A 17808-nucleotide genomic window follows, 5' to 3' on the forward strand; every position below is an offset into this window, starting at 1 on the left:
ATACACGTACAGTTTGTTGACTAAAGGTAAGTCCTGTAGAGTACAGGTAAGGTTTGTTAAATACAGATAAGTGTTTTAGAGTACAGATTAGGTCTGTTGAGTAAAGGTAAGTGTTGTACAGTACAGTTAAATCCTGTAGAATATACAGGTAGGTAAGGTTTGTTGACTAAAAGTAAGTCCTGCAGAATACAGGTAAGGTTTGTTGAATAAAGGTAAGTGTTTTAGAGTACAGGTACAGTCTGTTGACTAAAGGTAAGTCCTGTAGAATACAGGTAAGGTTTGTTGAATGAAGGTAAGACCTGTAAAATATGGGTAAGGTTTGTTGACTAAAGGTAAGTCCTGCAGAATACAGGTAAGGTTTGTTGAATAAAGGTAAGTGTTGTAGAGTACAGGTAATGTTTGTTGAGCACAAGTAAGTGTTTTAGAAAGCAGGTAAGTTCTGTAGAGTGCAGGTAAAGTCCTGCAGTACTTATTGCAGTAAATAGTAACATGCCGAAAAAATTATATTTAATGTGTCTAAAAGCAGTCTAAAGAGATAAAGACAGATAAAACACTAAAGTAAATGCATGTAAACACAAACGTAAATGTATCTTTATACACTATATTGACAAAAGTATTGGGTCTCCCCCTTCCAATAAACAGGTTGAACTACTTTAATTTATTATCAATTTTATTATTAAGTTTATTATTAAGTATGTATTTATTATTATAATATCCATGAGTGCAAATCGTAATGTTAAATAATACAATGATGTTCTAGGGAATTGTGGATACAAATTTTTGGACAGGACTCTAACATGACAATGCCTCTTTGTATAAGGCAAGTTTATATAAGAAATGATTGATTGAGTCAGTGTGGAGTCTAAAATGAACGTTACCAGTGTAAGACAAGTCTGATGTAACCTTAACTTAATGAAGTAAATAGAGCATAATCTAACGTAATGTCAAATAATGCTGCTTCTGGTTATTTTAACGACCACAAGAACAATGTCAGAGCTGTAGCCCAAGGATGATGATACACAGGGCAATTGAGAAGAGGTAACAGATCTTTATCTGGATCATTTAGATCAGTCGTGGGCTCCATGTATCATCAGTCTGCGAGCCTCATTGATTCAGGACAGGTCCAGCTCCCGTCTACAGCCATGATCCCGGTCCATATCAGTATCATTTTCCAGCAATAAAACCAACAACTCAAAATAAACAATGTAAAAATATTTTGGAATAAAGAGTGATTTTTTTTTTTCACAAAACACAAGTCTTCAGTGTTGTTTTCACACTTGAGTTTATTCTGATTGAACTTTAGTATCTGTATCAAGTATTTGTAAACAAAAACGTATTTAAAAATCACATTTATATTATTTTACTTTTGAAGTCTAATCTAAAATTGAAACAATGAGGTCAATGTAATTGCAGTCTCATAGTTATGTTGGGCATATCCTACATTCACTCTTTGGTCTGCTATGTTATGCAAATAATGTCATATCATTTCAAAGCTGCTGTTTTTATCTATTTGTATTTCATACACACTCAGAAATAAAGGTACAAAAGCTTTCACTGGGCGGTACCTTTTTAAAAAATACACTTTTGTACCTATTAGGTCGTCACACATGTGGACTCTTTTGTTGTTGTTTTGTCTTCTCCCATGTGTTCAGTGTGACCTACTTTCTATTAATTGTCTAATTGTCTTCAGCTGTGTCTTGTTAATTTAGTCAGTTCCTGTGTGTATTTAAGTTCCAGTTTGTTTCTGTTTAATCGTCATTAATGCGTATGGTCTTTTTGTTCTGCCTGCTTGCAACTATATTGCTATTTTGTTCATTTGTAGAGGATTAAAACTATTTCAGTTTATTTTTCTCATTGAGTGCTCCTTCTCGCAAACCACACCGTTAGCGTGATCCAGTCTACTTCTGGGAATAGTTGAACGTGGACAAACTTAACCCATTAACAGCTGTATTTAGCTTTTTTCTACTTCAGACCAATGAAAACGCACCTTAATAACAGGTTACTGCAATCCAGAAATGCATTTTTGATTCTTTGTGTGATATTTTTAAATTCAGCTTTTGACTGCAATGCAGTGGACAATGGATCATTTTTTTAAGATGTTGATTAAAATGTTATTTTTTTCTGCCACTAAAGCCACAAGAGCATTTTTTACAATCAGTAGTGATCGACATAAAATGTCAATGAAGTTAGAAAAGGAAACAGGATTCAGAGATCTGTGGAAATCTGTTAATAAAGTAGATTGTGAGCTCATTCAAACTGTTCAGAAGTCTATAGCAGGGCTGGGTGATTTTCCATCAGGCCTGCAGTAGAATATGAATCTGATTATGAAATATGAATCTGTGACCACGAGATCCTGAGCGACTCCTGAGGATCCTGAGGATTTACAACAGCTTGTTCTGCTGACAAATACAGTTGTTCAGTAATGTTTTTTTTTACTTAATGTGTGATAAATGTTTAATCCTTAAAAAAACACAGTACTTTTTCGTGGATATCTTATTGATTCTTATTACAGTGGTTTATACCGGCACATGAATTCAGCATCATACAGAAGTGAAAGCATGTTCTTCATATTGCTTTTAAAAAGGTCACATGTAAATGTGGCGGTGGTGATGGGGCAGGTGGCAGGAAAGACCAAACTACCCCAGTATGAAAGGGGACTAACACTCAAATCTCATCCTGACTACGCCACGATGGGTATTTCACTCAAAGAATTAAAACAGGCAAATACAGATTCGTACCACCAATTAAGAGTCAGAGAATTGGGTTATAAAACACTTTTTATTGACAAATCTTGGGTAAAACAGGACATAAAATGGTCTTGAAGGTTGTTTGGGCCTACACAAGACACTTCTAAAAGTCAAGGTGTAAATCAAGGGCTGGAGCTTACCAAAATAAGGAGGACAGACCACACCACTTGCTGGTAACTCACTGCACTTCACTGTGTACACACACACACACACACACAGACAGAGGGAGATGATCACTGCACAGTGTGAGGAAGATACCACCACCTAAAAGAAATTTTCTGCCCCGGTGCAGAGGCCCTGTCACGACAAAGAGAATGCAGGTCAGTAACTTAAGTTAGAATTAAGTAGAATTACCAACACAACCAATCAAGAGAATGGAGTACAAAAACAAACAAACAAAACACAAGTCAGTTCAAATAAACAGATCAAAACTGAAAACAAATGGAAAAAAAGGAAAATCAATTCAACTTCAAAAGATGAAGATACACAGAAAACCAAAAAAATCTGGAAACAGGACAGCACTGCAACCGTTGATGAAGCAAAAAGGTGACTGCTGTGCAGTTTATGGACCGTCACTTAACAGACCGAAGGAATTTGGGTTTCAACCACTGATACGAGTAGTCTTCAAAGTCAATGCAGGCAACAAAACTATTCGGTAACCGTGTCTGGTTACCACAGCTTCTCCAGCGTTTAAGTGCTTCTACAAACACCCGCAGGTGGCCCAGCAGCAAGGAGCATTCATTCAAGACCAGTACTTAAATCAGGTCTCAGCTCGCGTGCTCCAGTTTAGTTCCGGGGAAATGACGGAAGCGCGTTAACGGCGCTGCGGTTCGTCAGGCGACACACCTCAAACAGCGCATATGTTCCCGTTTTTATAGCACGGGGGGCGCTGACTCAACAATAATGCAATACTATAAAGAATCTTGACTCCTCCTGCCACATAAAGATCCCTTTTTTTAACCACTTGAACAGTAAGCTTTCAACTGCAGTGTATTGTGCCAAAACGCTTTCTCTTGTGACTCCAAATGGACAATAATAATAATTTTAAATAATAACTAGCACTCAACGTCTACGTTCAATTTCAGATTTGGATTTGTCCTGTGTATAACCAACAGTAAAACCAGAGAGCTGTGTCTGGGTGAAAAACAAGCAATTGTGAAGCTGAGAGAAGAAAAATCAATCAAAGCACGTTGCACACACTTTTGCCAGTAGCATTTTCAACCAATGTCCTAAAGAAGAAAGAAGCCACTGGTGTACTAAATAACAGACATCGAACAGGTAGACCAAGGAAAACAACTGCAGTTGATGACAGAAACATTGAGAGCTGTCAGGAAAGACCCCAAAACAACTGTAAGGGAGATCAGCAGCAACCTCCAGAAGACAGGAGTGAAGGTTTCACAATCTACTGTTCTTCATCAGCTTGATGAATAGGAAGGACAGGCTGGAAATTGCCATAAAGTACAGAGGATTAGCCTCAAAACGTCTGGGACAAGGTTTTATGGACTGATGAGACAAAGATTAATCTTTACCAAAGTGATGGAAAGGCTAGAGTTTGGAGAAAACGGGATCTGCTCGTGATCCCAAACATACATACTCATCTGTAAAAACACAGTGAAGGTAATAGCTAGACCTTCTTCTGGTACAGGCTCATTAATCTTTATTGATGATGTAACACATGATTGCAGCAGCAAAATGAACTTTACAGAAACGGTTTTTCTGCTAGTTTAAAGAAAGACACAACCAAACTTATTGGGAGATCCTTCAACATGCAGCAAGATAATGACTCAAACACACTGCCAAAAAAATAAAGGACTCCCTTTTTTGGTGAAAAATAAAATAACCAAAATGAACATTCATATTTCCAGTGCAGTCTAATAACATTTTTAGAGATTTTTTTTTTTTTGTAGAGATTATGCCCCTGGATATATATACATAAACATGAATCAATCATTTCAATCAATCATTTTTATTTATATAGCGCTTTTAACAACACAGGTTGCATCAAAGCACTGTACAGTATAATGACAGGGATGTATAATGACGAGAGTGACCAATTTCTTACTAAATGCAGAGACGGTCTCTGTAGTCAATTCAATGATAGTCACTAGAAGTTAAGTGTCCCCAACCAAGCAAGCCAGAGGCGACAGCGGCAAGGAAACAAAACCCCATCCATACAGAATAGAGAAAAAAAAAACCTTGGGAGAAACCAGACTCAGTTGGGGTCAGACAACATTAAACGTGACAACACCTGCAGAAACAGGACTGCAGTCAAATTTTGAACGTTTTGGTCTCAGGAAATATTTCATTTAGTTTTTCATATTTCAGATTCATAATCAGATTATGCTACAAACACTTCGATACAGTAAGGGTAGGTCAGAGTTAGGGTAGGTGTACATGACGGTACACAACACTGAATGTAACAAGCTGGTGCTCGGTGGCTCAGACGACACTGAAATAAGTTTAGGATGAAGAGTCCTTTAGTTCTAATCCCATGAAAGAGCTGAAAGATGACAGATCAAAAACCCAGCTAGAACGGCATGTTTGTGATTTTGTGTTTTTACGTCATGTTCACTTTTGTTCATATACTATCAGAGTTTAGGGTAGTTCAGATGACGCCTCAAAAATAAACGACATTTTCTCTAAGATTGTTTAAATAACCGCAACCATAAACCTACTTCTTAAAATGAGGCAAAATAGTAATTATTATACATTTTTATACCATGTAGTCTTTTAAATAGAATGTATCATTAATATATAATAAATAAATAAATACAGCCCTGGATAGAGCTGTAAAAAAACTAACAAATCAAAGACCCACAAATCAATTACAGAACACTTCTGTAATAATACATAACAATTGTATTAGTAATGTAAAAATTCAATAGAAAATTGTATTAAATTAATCTAATTTCGGAAACACAGTTTATTTAACTTTGCCACACCAAGTTGAAGAATTATCTTCAGCATCCTCTCGTCATCAGCTGCAGTATCTCTCAGCTGTATCAGTGCAGTCACTGTGACTCTGACTCACAGCTTTTTGTACGACTCTTTATCACTGTGTGAACACATAACTACCACTGATATAGTGTTCACTCTGACAGTAATAATCTCCTGTATCTTCAGTCTGGACTCCACTGATGGTCAGAGAGAAATCACTTCCATAGCTTGATCCACTTCCACTGAATCTAGATGGAGTTCCTGAATAAAGGCTTCTTATGCCATAAATGAGGAGTTTAGGAGCTTCTCCAGGTTTCTGCTGATACCAAGACACACAGTTACTACAGCCAGAAATCGGCTGACTGGTTTTACAGCTGATTGTAACAGTTTCTCCTTGTTTGATGGATTTTATTTCTGGATTCTGAGTCACTGTCACTTGTCCCCAGATCTCTGAAAAAGACATTCAGTGGTTATTGCACTGTTTCATAAGATGTGTGTAATGATATTTAGTGCAGTATTTAGTCAAATATTTACCCTGAATACAGAGAGTCAGAGTCCAGATGAGGATGAGGATGTTGTTCATTGTAGTAGTTGAGTCTTGTGTGATGATGAAGATTGTGTTGTGTTCTGCTCTCAGTCATGAAGTGTTAAACTCACAGCACTATAAACACTCTCAGAGCACTGAAGCATGTCTGATGATGTAAAGAAGTGGGCGGGGTTTAGCTTGAGCTGCTATGTCTGCTAATTAAGTAACTGATAAATCAGTATAAATGATTATAGTTTGTTATATTAATTGCAATATATGTTTAAAAAAAGAAGAAGAAATTATTTTTTAGAGAATTTAGAATGCTACAATATTTAGATTTTTCCAACATTATCATTAACTGCAGCAACAACATTAAAATATTTATGGTTTTTCAATGTTTGAATAAACAGACAATATTGATTTAAAGATTCAACGTTAATTCTTACACTGAAACAATGACATTTTGATACGAGAAATCATTTTTGGTGGCCTTTTTGTCATTACTATAAAGATCAACTTATAGAGTCAATTATAGATCAACAAAGTAATTTTTCAAGTATTTATTTTATTTTTTACACTGTGAATGGGACAATAAAGCCATCCCTACCCTAACCCTATCCAATACATTTTGATTAATTCCTCTTTTTTAATGAAATTTAAAAGGGAGGAAAAAATTGTCAGGTTTGAACCCTGAGTCACTCGCATAAAAAGCATTACAGCACACATCATCCTCGACACTACTGTACTTGTCCTTCAGCTCTGAATCCAGATCCTTCATAAACAGTCATGTATAGTATAGGTTACAAAGCCACAACACTTCATAGCAGAGATGACGTATCATATCCAGGTGATTCATGCACCTTTTGAGCTGCTCAGCAAGTGCCTGATGCTGTCCGTCTCTTTCTCTGTGCTGTTGGCGCTGGTGGAGGTGTTGAGTGCCTTTTCTTTCAGCAAAGCTACATCGCTTTCCAACTTCAGCAGCCTTCGGGTGGCTTTACTCAGTTTTAGCTCCGAGTCCGACGTCTCAGACTCCACCTTTTGAACAAAAGAGATATGGTACATTTTAGTCAAGTGCTTCTCAACCAGAATCCCACTCAAAATTGCTCATTCCAAAAATAGTTTTGCTTCACGTCAGATTTTTCTACTAAATGTTTTTGCTTTTGACAATTATTTGTAATGAAAGAAGTCTTGTACTACGCCTTAATCAAAAATACTATAAAGACATGATTTCTATTTTCCTCTGAAACTTTTTGTTCCAGTCAATTTTCACATTTTAATGCTTTAGAAAACATTATTTCATGCCTATTTTTGTTTAGAAATACCTGAAGGCAAATACATATCTATAAATATCTATACTTCCGACAGCTGCAGACTCTCTCTCTCTCTCTCTCTCTCTCTCTCTCTCTCTCTCTCTCTCTCTCTCTCTATTCCGTCCTTCTTTATTCCTTTCTTTACTCTTTCTTTTTCAGGGAAGCTGACAGAATTAAACTGACCGTACATAAAGAGCGAGAGATATATTGCCATATAATTTTCTCCATAAACTTTTGCACAGTGACTTCCTCACAACACAGACACATGCATCAAAAACAGAATTGTGATGAAGTCCAAAACAATTGCCTGATATTAACACAAAAATATCAGAATTCAGAGGAATTTAGTAATTTCTTGAGCTCTGGAATGGGATTCGTGCTGTAAAGGGTTTTAACAAGTGGGTTTAATGAGAGTTTAACAAGTCAGGGATAAGGTTACTTTCTGACTTTCTTTGTGAGGCCAGCATCGTCACATTTATTGACTGAAGTGTTTCAAAAGAAACTTCAAAACTTCAGGAATTACTCAGTTTATTGCTAAATGAGCAAATAATGTCAGATCATTTCAAACCTTTTTTCTATTTGTATTTTATACATACTCAGAAATAAAAGTACAAAAGCTGTCACTGGGCGGGTACCTTTTTAAAAAATACACTTTTGTACCCATTAGGCTCAAAAAATGGACCCTTTAGGTACAAATATGTCCCTTTTAAAAATCTACCGCCCCAGTGACAGCTTTTGTACCTTTATTTCTAAGAGTGTATTTGCACTAAAAGGTATAATATACAGTATTATCATAATTCACTGTGTTCATGTTTTATCCTAATCCTTAGAAATAGCAGAATGTATCACTTAAAGTGTAACATAACAAACAAATACACACATTAACCCTCTGTCCACTAAAAGACACACTGCAATCATCTGCAAATGTACAGGCTTTATTCAAATATATTTACACTAAATGTATAATTGAAATTACATTTCTTTATATGATTCAATTAATTTATAAAACCACAAGCTGGTTTCAGACAGCACAGACTCCTTTTTCAAACCAACTAAAAATCTATTACATCTAAACATTAATAAATATGAATTATATGTACAATTTAGTGTCTAGTGCCTCTGTCTGTTCCTCTTATTTACACAATGTCCCATTTCTCCCTTTTCTCTACTCTCTATCTGATCTCTGGTTTCTGCTGGTGCTGTGTGTTCAGCTCCTCCAGGATCCACACAGAGCCCCTCACGGACTGAAGATGACCAGGAAGCAGTTCTCTGCACTTCCTGTGTCACTTCTGCTCTCCCTATACAAACAGTCGAAAGCATTGATCTAGACTGATCCCAACGACACAATCCAGCCGCTACTGCTGTGATTCATAAAGTGTGTGTCACTGGCCTTACACCTGTTCAGTTTAACCAGGGGTGGCTCTCAATGTCCTCTAAACTGGGCCGGTCTGATGCCGATGCACGGAGACACCAGCGAATCAGCTGACGGCACTCTGTTACACACAACACAGCCTTCAGCAACACAAAAGCACACGCTTCACCTGGATCTGGACGTGATGTCCGTCTCTTGCCTGTAGACAGCTCTCTAGGGAAGGTCAGCCTGCTTTTGGAGGTGACCCTGCGTGCTCCTCTGAAGGGGAAACAGCCGCACAGGATGCTGTAGAGCGTCACCCGACCGACCAAACCGTAGCCGGTCCTGCGTGATAACGGTGCTGCCGAAACCACTCAGGAGGGGCGTATTCAAGAGTGCCTGAGAGACACAACAAGACCACAAACGTCCGATCAAAATCTTCCCTTTGGTGTTCACAAACACATGACTGCAGTGAGATCAAAGCAACCTGCAAATTGTTGGTAGGCGAGTCTTGCAGCAGATCTCCACAGCCGAAGTCCAGCAGCTTGATGTCGTGGGACTCCAGTGGAGATCAGAAGGTTCTCAGGTTTGACGTCCCGGTGCAGGACTCCGCGGCTCTCGCAGTGTTTCAGCGCCGTGATCAGCTGCAGCAGGACCTTTTTGGCCAAAGTCTCCTCCAGACATCCGTTCTCCTCGCAGAAACTCTGGAGATCTTTGCAAGGAACGGGACGCTCCAGGATCATGGTGTAGCGTCTGCGATGGTCAAACCACTCCAGCAGCTGCAGGACGTTTGGGCAGGCAGGAGAGAATTGACCAGGGTCATCAAAGCTACCTCCAGCGGCAGCAGACCCTGACCTTCCTGCAGAGTCCAAAGATCCGTTACATCCAGAGCTGAATGCAGATTGACAACAGATTCACCTTCAACTCACCACGTTCAGCGTCTCAGGCGCCCTGCTTTTGCAAACGTACTTGATGGCAACCTGTGAACAGATAAACCACAGGAAATCACGCATTCACTGATATGGCCATTTCTAAAAGCTGTTTGAATGAAGCAGGGAAGGGAAAGCGTCTTACTGGCAGTCTGTCGGACTCATGATCCCAGCATGCACCGAGCGAATCCACCTCGCCCAGCAATGGGCCATGACATACGCCGCTTCTGAAACGCACAAGAAATGTATAAACAGAACATTTTCTATTAATAACCGAATCATGACATCTTTGATAATCCTGACCTTCTGCGGAGAGCGCTTGGCTGGTCTTGTGTTGGAGGTGGACGGCCCTTCATCCTCCCGGCGCCGCTCTGCCGCTTCCTCTTCCTGTGAGGCTGATCTGTGGACACAGAAACAGCCAGGTCAGAAGGCAGAGGTGCGATGTATCCTGGTAGCTCTTGGCTCAAGGGCTGCTCTGGGTCACGATCACCAGAGCCTCGTCTCCCATCCTCCTGAGCAGCCGCCTGAGAGATACCAGCGCTCCTGGATCTGGAGCGCCCGAGGCTGAAATATTACACACTTTACAATACTTCATACTGTTTTATTAACAGTCAATAATCAAAACATATCAAAACATTAATCAAAACACACAGTTTATCTGTCACGTGGAACAAGATACACATCACTTAACTTAAATATAACAGGTTGCACAAGCTGTCAAACAATGCACATACCAATAATAAATATCCTAAAATAATCAATAAAAAAACATACCTCGTCTTTTCGTCCTGAGTGAGCCATTGATGAGCTCCTCCAAACTCCTCAAAATAAGAAAATAGGGAGAAAGAAAGAAAATTAATAGAATAAAATGAAATACAATAACAATACAAGACACGAGTGCAGAAATAAGTTTAGTTATAGAACAAATAACAGTTTAAAACTCTTCTCCAAGAAAATCCGCTGATCTCCGTCTGAAATAAAAGTCTTCTTCTCAGGAATCCTCCGATGAGCTTCAGAAAGAAACAAGATCTGATCAGAAAATACTCAAATGTCTCCTCGTCTCAAAACCAACAGATAGCGATGGGTTGAGTGTTTATATATTCAGTCAGAACTCATAACACGCGTCGCTATAGCAACTAAGACGCGAATCACACACGGCGCTTACGTCAGTTCTGCCATCGCGCGTGCATGTCAGCACGAGTTGAATATTTATGCAATTATTCATTTCTATTTTAAATTTAATTATGATTTTAATTATGGTTTTTAATCTAAACACTTTAATTATTTAACAACTTAGCTCTGTTTCTAAAATAGTTTTAAATCAGTTTTGTTTATACGTGAATGTGCGTTTTTAAACGAACGAGTCAATGATTCAGTTAGACACTCATTAAGAACAGACTCCTGAATGAATCAGTCTTTTGAACGAATCATTTGAACGTATGATTCGTGATAAAAACAGTTACGTGCCACCAACTACTGGCAGTTTTAGTTTCATTTGTAAAGTACAATTTCAGATTTAAAATCATTTAATATTTCTGTTTAAAATTAGTTCACATTTCTGTATTAAATGTTTTGTGTGAAACCATCTTAAAATAGACTACTGTAAAAAATGCTGTTCTCACTTAGATTTGTTGTCATGTTTTCAGCCAAAATATCAAACAATTCTTAAATTAAGAAGAAGGATTTTCTGACATTAAGTTTACTGAGAGAGTTTTTGTTAGAACAAAATAACTATAAAATTTTGATTAATTTAATCTTTCCTTAAAATAAGACAATAATTTTGATTTGTGTAGAAAATCTAGATATTTTGTCCGGAAACAAGACAAAAAATGTAAGTAAGAAAACCATAATGAAAAAAATTGCTTGAAAACAGCATATTGACATTTGTATATCATATTAAAATCAGCTAACTAAATGTATTACATATAAACTCACTCTATTTGTTGTGCTGACTTTTATTAAAAAATATATCAGAACAATTTCTGACATTCCTAAAGCATCTGAAACCCTGAAACCTAAAAATGACTGGTGATTTAAAAAAAAAAAAAAATCACATTGATTTTGCCTTTTGATGTCTATTCATGCCATTTTTTTCTATAGAGGACATAAAATAAAATATGAATAAAATATATTTTTCAAAAATGTTATTTTTTTCTTATGACTTAAATAATGTAATGACATGAAAAAATCCTTAATTCAAAAAACATTTTTTTTCTATGAGTCAGGAGGAAAAAGATAATTAAGTTATAAAAGACTAATAATAATAATTTCTTCCACAGATTATTTTGGTCTCATGGTTGAGTCATGCTCAATACGTACCTGTTTGAAGAAGAAGCGGACCACATCAGATTTTGAGATGTGGCAGCACAAATAGGTTGTTGATTATTTTATAAGCCTACTTTTTTTATATTGTGCATAAATTTAAGGCAGGTCGTATTTTTGCTGAAGTGTGTTTAGTTTGAGTCGTGGCAGGACAGACAGGTATATGCTGTTGACCTCATTCTCAGTGTACTCTGTTGTCTTTGTACTGTGTATAAAAAAACACATTGAAATTTATTCAGGTTAACTGCGATTAATCATTATTGTTCTCACTCATCGTTAATTTCCTTTTTTATTTCTCATTAATGCATATGCTCTACAAACATTGAATAATGAATTTACATGGAAGTGAACAGATTATTTGTAGCTTTTTCTTTGCACTACGTAGAAAGGAATTGATAGAGACTGAGCCTGCTGTGAGGACACAGCTGAAAGGAGAGTCTTCACAGAGAGTCAAGTGACTTTTATTTTGTGTGCGTCTGTAATTTCGTTATTTAACATTTTCATAAACCACCCACATAAACTACTTTTCAGGTTAATTTCAGTGAAGAGTGACTGCTTAATGTTCTTCATTTTGGCAGAGTTCAGTCAAATATCAGGCAAAAACCTGCAAACCGAATTCTTTCAGGAACCGGACAGATTCACAGACCGTTTCATTGATATTTTCACGTCCAAAGAGGAGCAATTGGCTGTAAACTGAAGAACATTCTACAGCAGATTGATGTGAGCTCCTCATACACACCCAATTCTTTTTTTTTCAGCTGTTGGTTTTTTGTTGTTTTTGTGTGGTTTGTGCAAGCAGCACTATTAAATGCTTTTCACAATGTTGTTTAATTCTGCAGAAATCTGACATCAATGGCCGACGAACAGCTGTCCTCTATGGGCTTCCACTTCTCCTTGGAGAGGAGCCCACCGAGTTTTACAAGACATGTTTTGTAAGTTGTTTTGTCAGTCATATCCTAAAAAAAATGCCTTGAATGAACGAATGCCTTGATTTAAAAACTAATGCATTTTTTATTTTTTTTTACAAATAAATACTATTAAAATGTGACTGATTTTGTCTTTTTGCTACACACAATTATAGGACTGTGATGACGAAAGAGAGATCGGTTGGCATACTCACGGTGATCCCTGAGGACTCACTCAATGCATCTAAACGCCACATGCGGTCATTTTGGAAGGGATGAATGCGTTGGATGACGTGGGAAATCTTCCTCAAACCATGTGCCTGCTTTTCGGCCTTATTTATGCTCTGAATTTAGAGTATCCTCCCATACTGAAGAACACTTTTGACTTCATTCAGAGAGTGATTTTGTCACTTGGACACAAGGCTCTCAAACCAAAAATACAATTAACTGATTAAGGACTGACCTTTACTTCATTACCAAATTGGTAAATTAGAATAGAGATGAGTCTTTAAAAGAACTTGCACTTTTAAGAGAGCTAGTAAACTTGTTTAGGACAGTTTGTTTTCCAACACTGTTTCCTGTTGGAGTACTTGAGGTGTGCACAATGTAAAGTCGGGTTTTAGAGTAAAACTTGGTGTTAAACGGAAATTAAGGAAGTTTTAAGAGCTGTCATGTCTTATATATATTAAAAAAACCTATAAACTGTATTACATAGGTATATAGTATCTGTTGATTTCATATTTTATACATTTCCTTGACATAACTGGTGGAACGAAAAGATGGCTGAAGAACTTGTGTTAATATACTGTTACATGACTGATTCTCAATGTGAGCTGATCGGTTTTGTTCTTCAGGCAACGATGTGTCAAGATCGAGGACGGACAGACAGACACCTGCTGGTCATAACATATCTGCAAGGATTTCCAATCAGGTTTTAGACCGTACCATAGTACTGAGACTGCTCTCATTAGAGTTACTAATGACCTGCTTCTATCATCGGACTGTGGTTTTATCTCGTTATTAGTGCTATTAGATCTTAGCGCAGCATTCAATACTATCGATCACCACATTCTCTTGGATAGACTAGAAAACTAAGTTGGCATTAGAGGAAGCGCCTTAGCATGGTTTAAATCATATCTATCTGACCGCTATGATGAGGTATCATATCGCTCACAAGTGAAATATGGAGTTCCTCAAGGCTCAGTGCTAGGACCGTTATTTTTCAACCTATACATGTTACCTCTGGGAGATATTATCAGGAGACATGGTGTTAGCTTTCACTGCTATGCTGATGATACTCAGCTCTATATTTCAGCGCAGCCTGGTGATACACACCAAACTGAGAAACTAACAGAATGCATAGTCGATATAAAAAACTGGATGATGAGTAACTTCTTAATGCTAAATTCTGAAAAAACAGAGGTGCTAATAATTGGACCTAAAAACCCACATATAATAATCTAGAGAACACAGTCTAAGACTTGATGGCTGCTCTGTTAATTCTTCATCATCAGTTAGGAACCTAGGTGTGCTGTTTGACAGCAATCTTTCCTTCGAAAACCATGTTTCTAGCATCTGTAAAACTGCATTTTTCCATCTTAAAATATATCTAAATTACGACCTATGCTTTCAACCTCTAATGCAGAAATATTAATTCATGCGTTTATGACCTCGAGGTTTGATTATAGTAATGCTTTATTGAGTGGTTGTTCTGCACGCTTGATAAAACAAACTTCAGCTAGTCCAAAAACGCTGTAGCTAGAGTCCTTACTAGAACTAGGAAGTATGATCATATTAGCCCGGTTCTGTCAACACTGCACTGGCTCCTATCAAACATCGGATAGAATTTAAAAATCTTATTATTACCTATAAAGCCCTGAATGGTTTAGCTCCTCAATACTTGAGCGAGCTCTTATCACATTATAGTCCTGCCCGTCCGCTGCGTTCTCAAAACTCTGGCCATTTGATAATACCTAAAATATCAAAATCGACTGCGGCCGGCAGATCCTTTTCCTATCTAGCACCTAAACTCTGGAACAATCTCCCTAACGCTGTTCGGGAAGCAGACACACTCTGCCAGTTTAAATCTAGATTAAAAATCTAGATCTTTTAACTTAGCCTACACACATAACACACCAACACACTTATATTATTTAAATCAGTTAAAGGATTTTTAGGCTGCATTAATTAGATTCACTGGATCCGGGAACATTACTCCTAAAACACGATGTACTTGTGACATCGTAAAAAGAATGGCATGTATGCTAATATTAGTCTTGTTTCTTTCTTAATCTGTTTCACAGTTTGTATCCAGAGTAGATGGTGTATCAGCACCCAGAGATTATGTTCATCAGAGACCAGAAAACCTAGATGCGCCCGTGGACAGATCACCAGACCCTGATGCACACACACACACACACACACACACACTCACTCACTCTCTCTAAGTCATTTACACTATCTGACAAAGCTGTGTTTAAAATTGAACTGGCTCCAACTGGTTTCTCCCATGTTTTTTTCTTCATTCTGTATGGATGGGGTTTTGGTCCCTTGCCGCTATCGCCTCTGGCTTGCTTTGTTGGGACACTTAACTTCTAGCAACTATTGTCGAATTGATTACAGAGACCGTCTCTTCATTTTAATAACAAATTGTTCTCTCTATTATTATACTTCTCCCATGTGTTCTGAGTGACCTACTTTCTATTAATTGTCTAATTGTCTTCAGCTGTGTCTTGTTAATTTAGTCAGTTACTGTGTGTATTTAAGTTCCAGTTTTCTTCTGTTTAATCGTCACTTCTCGTCCCAAAGCGGTTTCTCTAAACGTAGCGTGCCAGCACTTTACGCCTAATAAACACTTTCATGTTCGATTCATGTCTACCAGAAATCTCAAAGATCATTTAGGTTCTTCTTATCAAAGGTGTCTGTGGTCCTGGTTACATCTCGTGTTAAGATGTGTTTTGGTCAATCACAGTTTTTTTTTAAAGTTGAATGCTTTCGACCACATGAGTGTCTACTCTATGAGCGCGATCCAGTCTACTTCTGGGAATAGTTGAACGTGGACAAACTTAACCCATTCACAGCTGTATTTAGCTTTTTTCTACTTCAGACCAATGAAAAGGCACCTTAATAACAGGTTACTGCAATCCAGAAATGCATTTTGATTCTTTGTGTGATATTTTTAAATTCAACTTTTGACTGCAATGCGGTGGACAATGGATAATTTTTTTAAGATGTTAATTAAAATGTTATTTTCTTCTGCCACTAAAGCCACAAGAGCATTTTTTACAATCAGTAGTGATAGACATAAAATGTCAATGAAGTTAGAAAAGGAAACAGGATTCAGAGATCTGTTGAAGTCTGTTAATAAAGTAGATTGTGAGCTCATTCAAACTGTTCAGAAGTCTATAGCAGGGTGATATAGATATGGGTGATTTTTCCATCAGTCCGTAGTAAATATGAATCTGAATATGAAATATGAATCTGTGACCACGAGATCCTGAACGACTCCTAATAAATAAATAACTGAAGAGTAAGAGAATAAAATTTGGATATCCTAGTTAGAAAGTGAAATAAATGATTGATAAATGTCTCAGTATAAATGGTCACTCTCTTAAAGCCACAGGTGTCTAAGAAAAGCAAGAACTTGGAAAACTTTTACACTTGGAAAAACCTTTACAATGTTTTTTCTTCAGCAAGCACCTCACAACTTTTCTTTAGGCAATGTCAAATCTAGTGAGTGTTATATAATTATATTACATTGCATTAATAAGTATATTTCTTCCTTAGAACATCATATAAATAAATCTGTGAATTGTTTGATTCAGTGAGTTTGTGTTGTTTGTGATCCTCTCATCATCAGCTGCAGTATCTCTCAGCTGTATCAGTGCAGTCTCTGTGACTCTGACTCACAGCTTTTTGTACGACTCTTTATCACTGTGTGAACACATAACTACCACTGATATAGTGTACACTCTGACAGTAATAATCTCCTGTATCTTCAGTCTGGACGTCTCTGATAGTCAGAGAAAAATCACTTCCATAGCTTGATCCACTTCCACTGAATCTAGATGGAGTTCCTGACTGGAGTCTGTTTATGTCATGAATCAGGAGTTTAGGAGCTTCTCCAGGTTTCTGCTGATACCAAGACACACAGTCACTACAGCCAGAAATAAGACTCTGACTGGTTTTACAGCTGATCGTAACAGTTTCTCCTTGTTTGATGGATTTTATTTCTGGATTCTGAGTCACTGTTACTTGTCCCCAGATCTCTGAAATAAAACATTCAGTGGTTATTGGACTGTTTCATAAGATGTGTGTAATGATATTTTAGTGCAGTATTTAGTCAAATATTTACCCTGAATACAGAGAGTCAGAGTCCAGATGAGGATGAGGATGTTGTTCATTGTAGTAGTTGAGTCTTGTGTGATGATGAAGATTGTGTTGTGTTCTGCTCTCAGTCATGAAGTGTTAAACTCACAGCACTATAAACACTCTCATGTAAAGTGTCTCTATGTAAATGATCTTCAGACACAGAACGGCTGTCAGTCTCAGACCGCAGATGAATTCATTATCATCACGTTATTCATATATTCTATAGACTTATTTTGTATGTAAATATTCTCGTTCTCATGGAGCAGGAGTGTCTCTCTCTGTTTTTATCTACATTATAAAAAAGGCTTCATTTTAACATGTACAATTTTCAGATGTTAGATCGGGACCTGAGTTTCATTTTTGAGAGGGGACATTTTCTAAAATATGCCATTAAATGTTTGATCCCGCTG

At 37.3% G+C, this 17808-nt stretch overlaps 2 pseudogenes and 3 gene segments (V, D, J or C); 2 read left to right on the forward strand and 3 right to left on the reverse strand.

The window, feature by feature from the left end:
• Nucleotides 1–6372, reverse strand: part of LOC122330415 — a 77674-nt gene extending 71302 nt beyond the window's left edge. The window contains 2 exon segments of the V gene segment in view: nucleotides 5817–6134; nucleotides 6219–6372. Coding sequence covers nucleotides 5817–6134; nucleotides 6219–6267 — 367 coding nt within the window.
• LOC122330413 overlaps nucleotides 1–17808 on the forward strand; it is a 194512-nt pseudogene that overhangs the window by 73155 nt on the left and 103549 nt on the right.
• LOC122330411 overlaps nucleotides 1–17808 on the forward strand; it is a 93263-nt gene that overhangs the window by 52360 nt on the left and 23095 nt on the right.
• Nucleotides 1–17808, reverse strand: part of LOC122330414 — a 70576-nt pseudogene that overhangs the window by 50188 nt on the left and 2580 nt on the right.
• LOC122330424 lies at nucleotides 16958–17472 on the reverse strand. The segment is given in 2 exon segments: nucleotides 16958–17295; nucleotides 17382–17472. Coding segments are annotated over 2 exon segments (387 nt in total).

This window comes from Puntigrus tetrazona, chromosome 25 (assembly GCF_018831695.1).
Source record: "Puntigrus tetrazona isolate hp1 chromosome 25, ASM1883169v1, whole genome shotgun sequence".
Taxonomy (NCBI): Eukaryota; Metazoa; Chordata; class Actinopteri; order Cypriniformes; family Cyprinidae; genus Puntigrus; species Puntigrus tetrazona.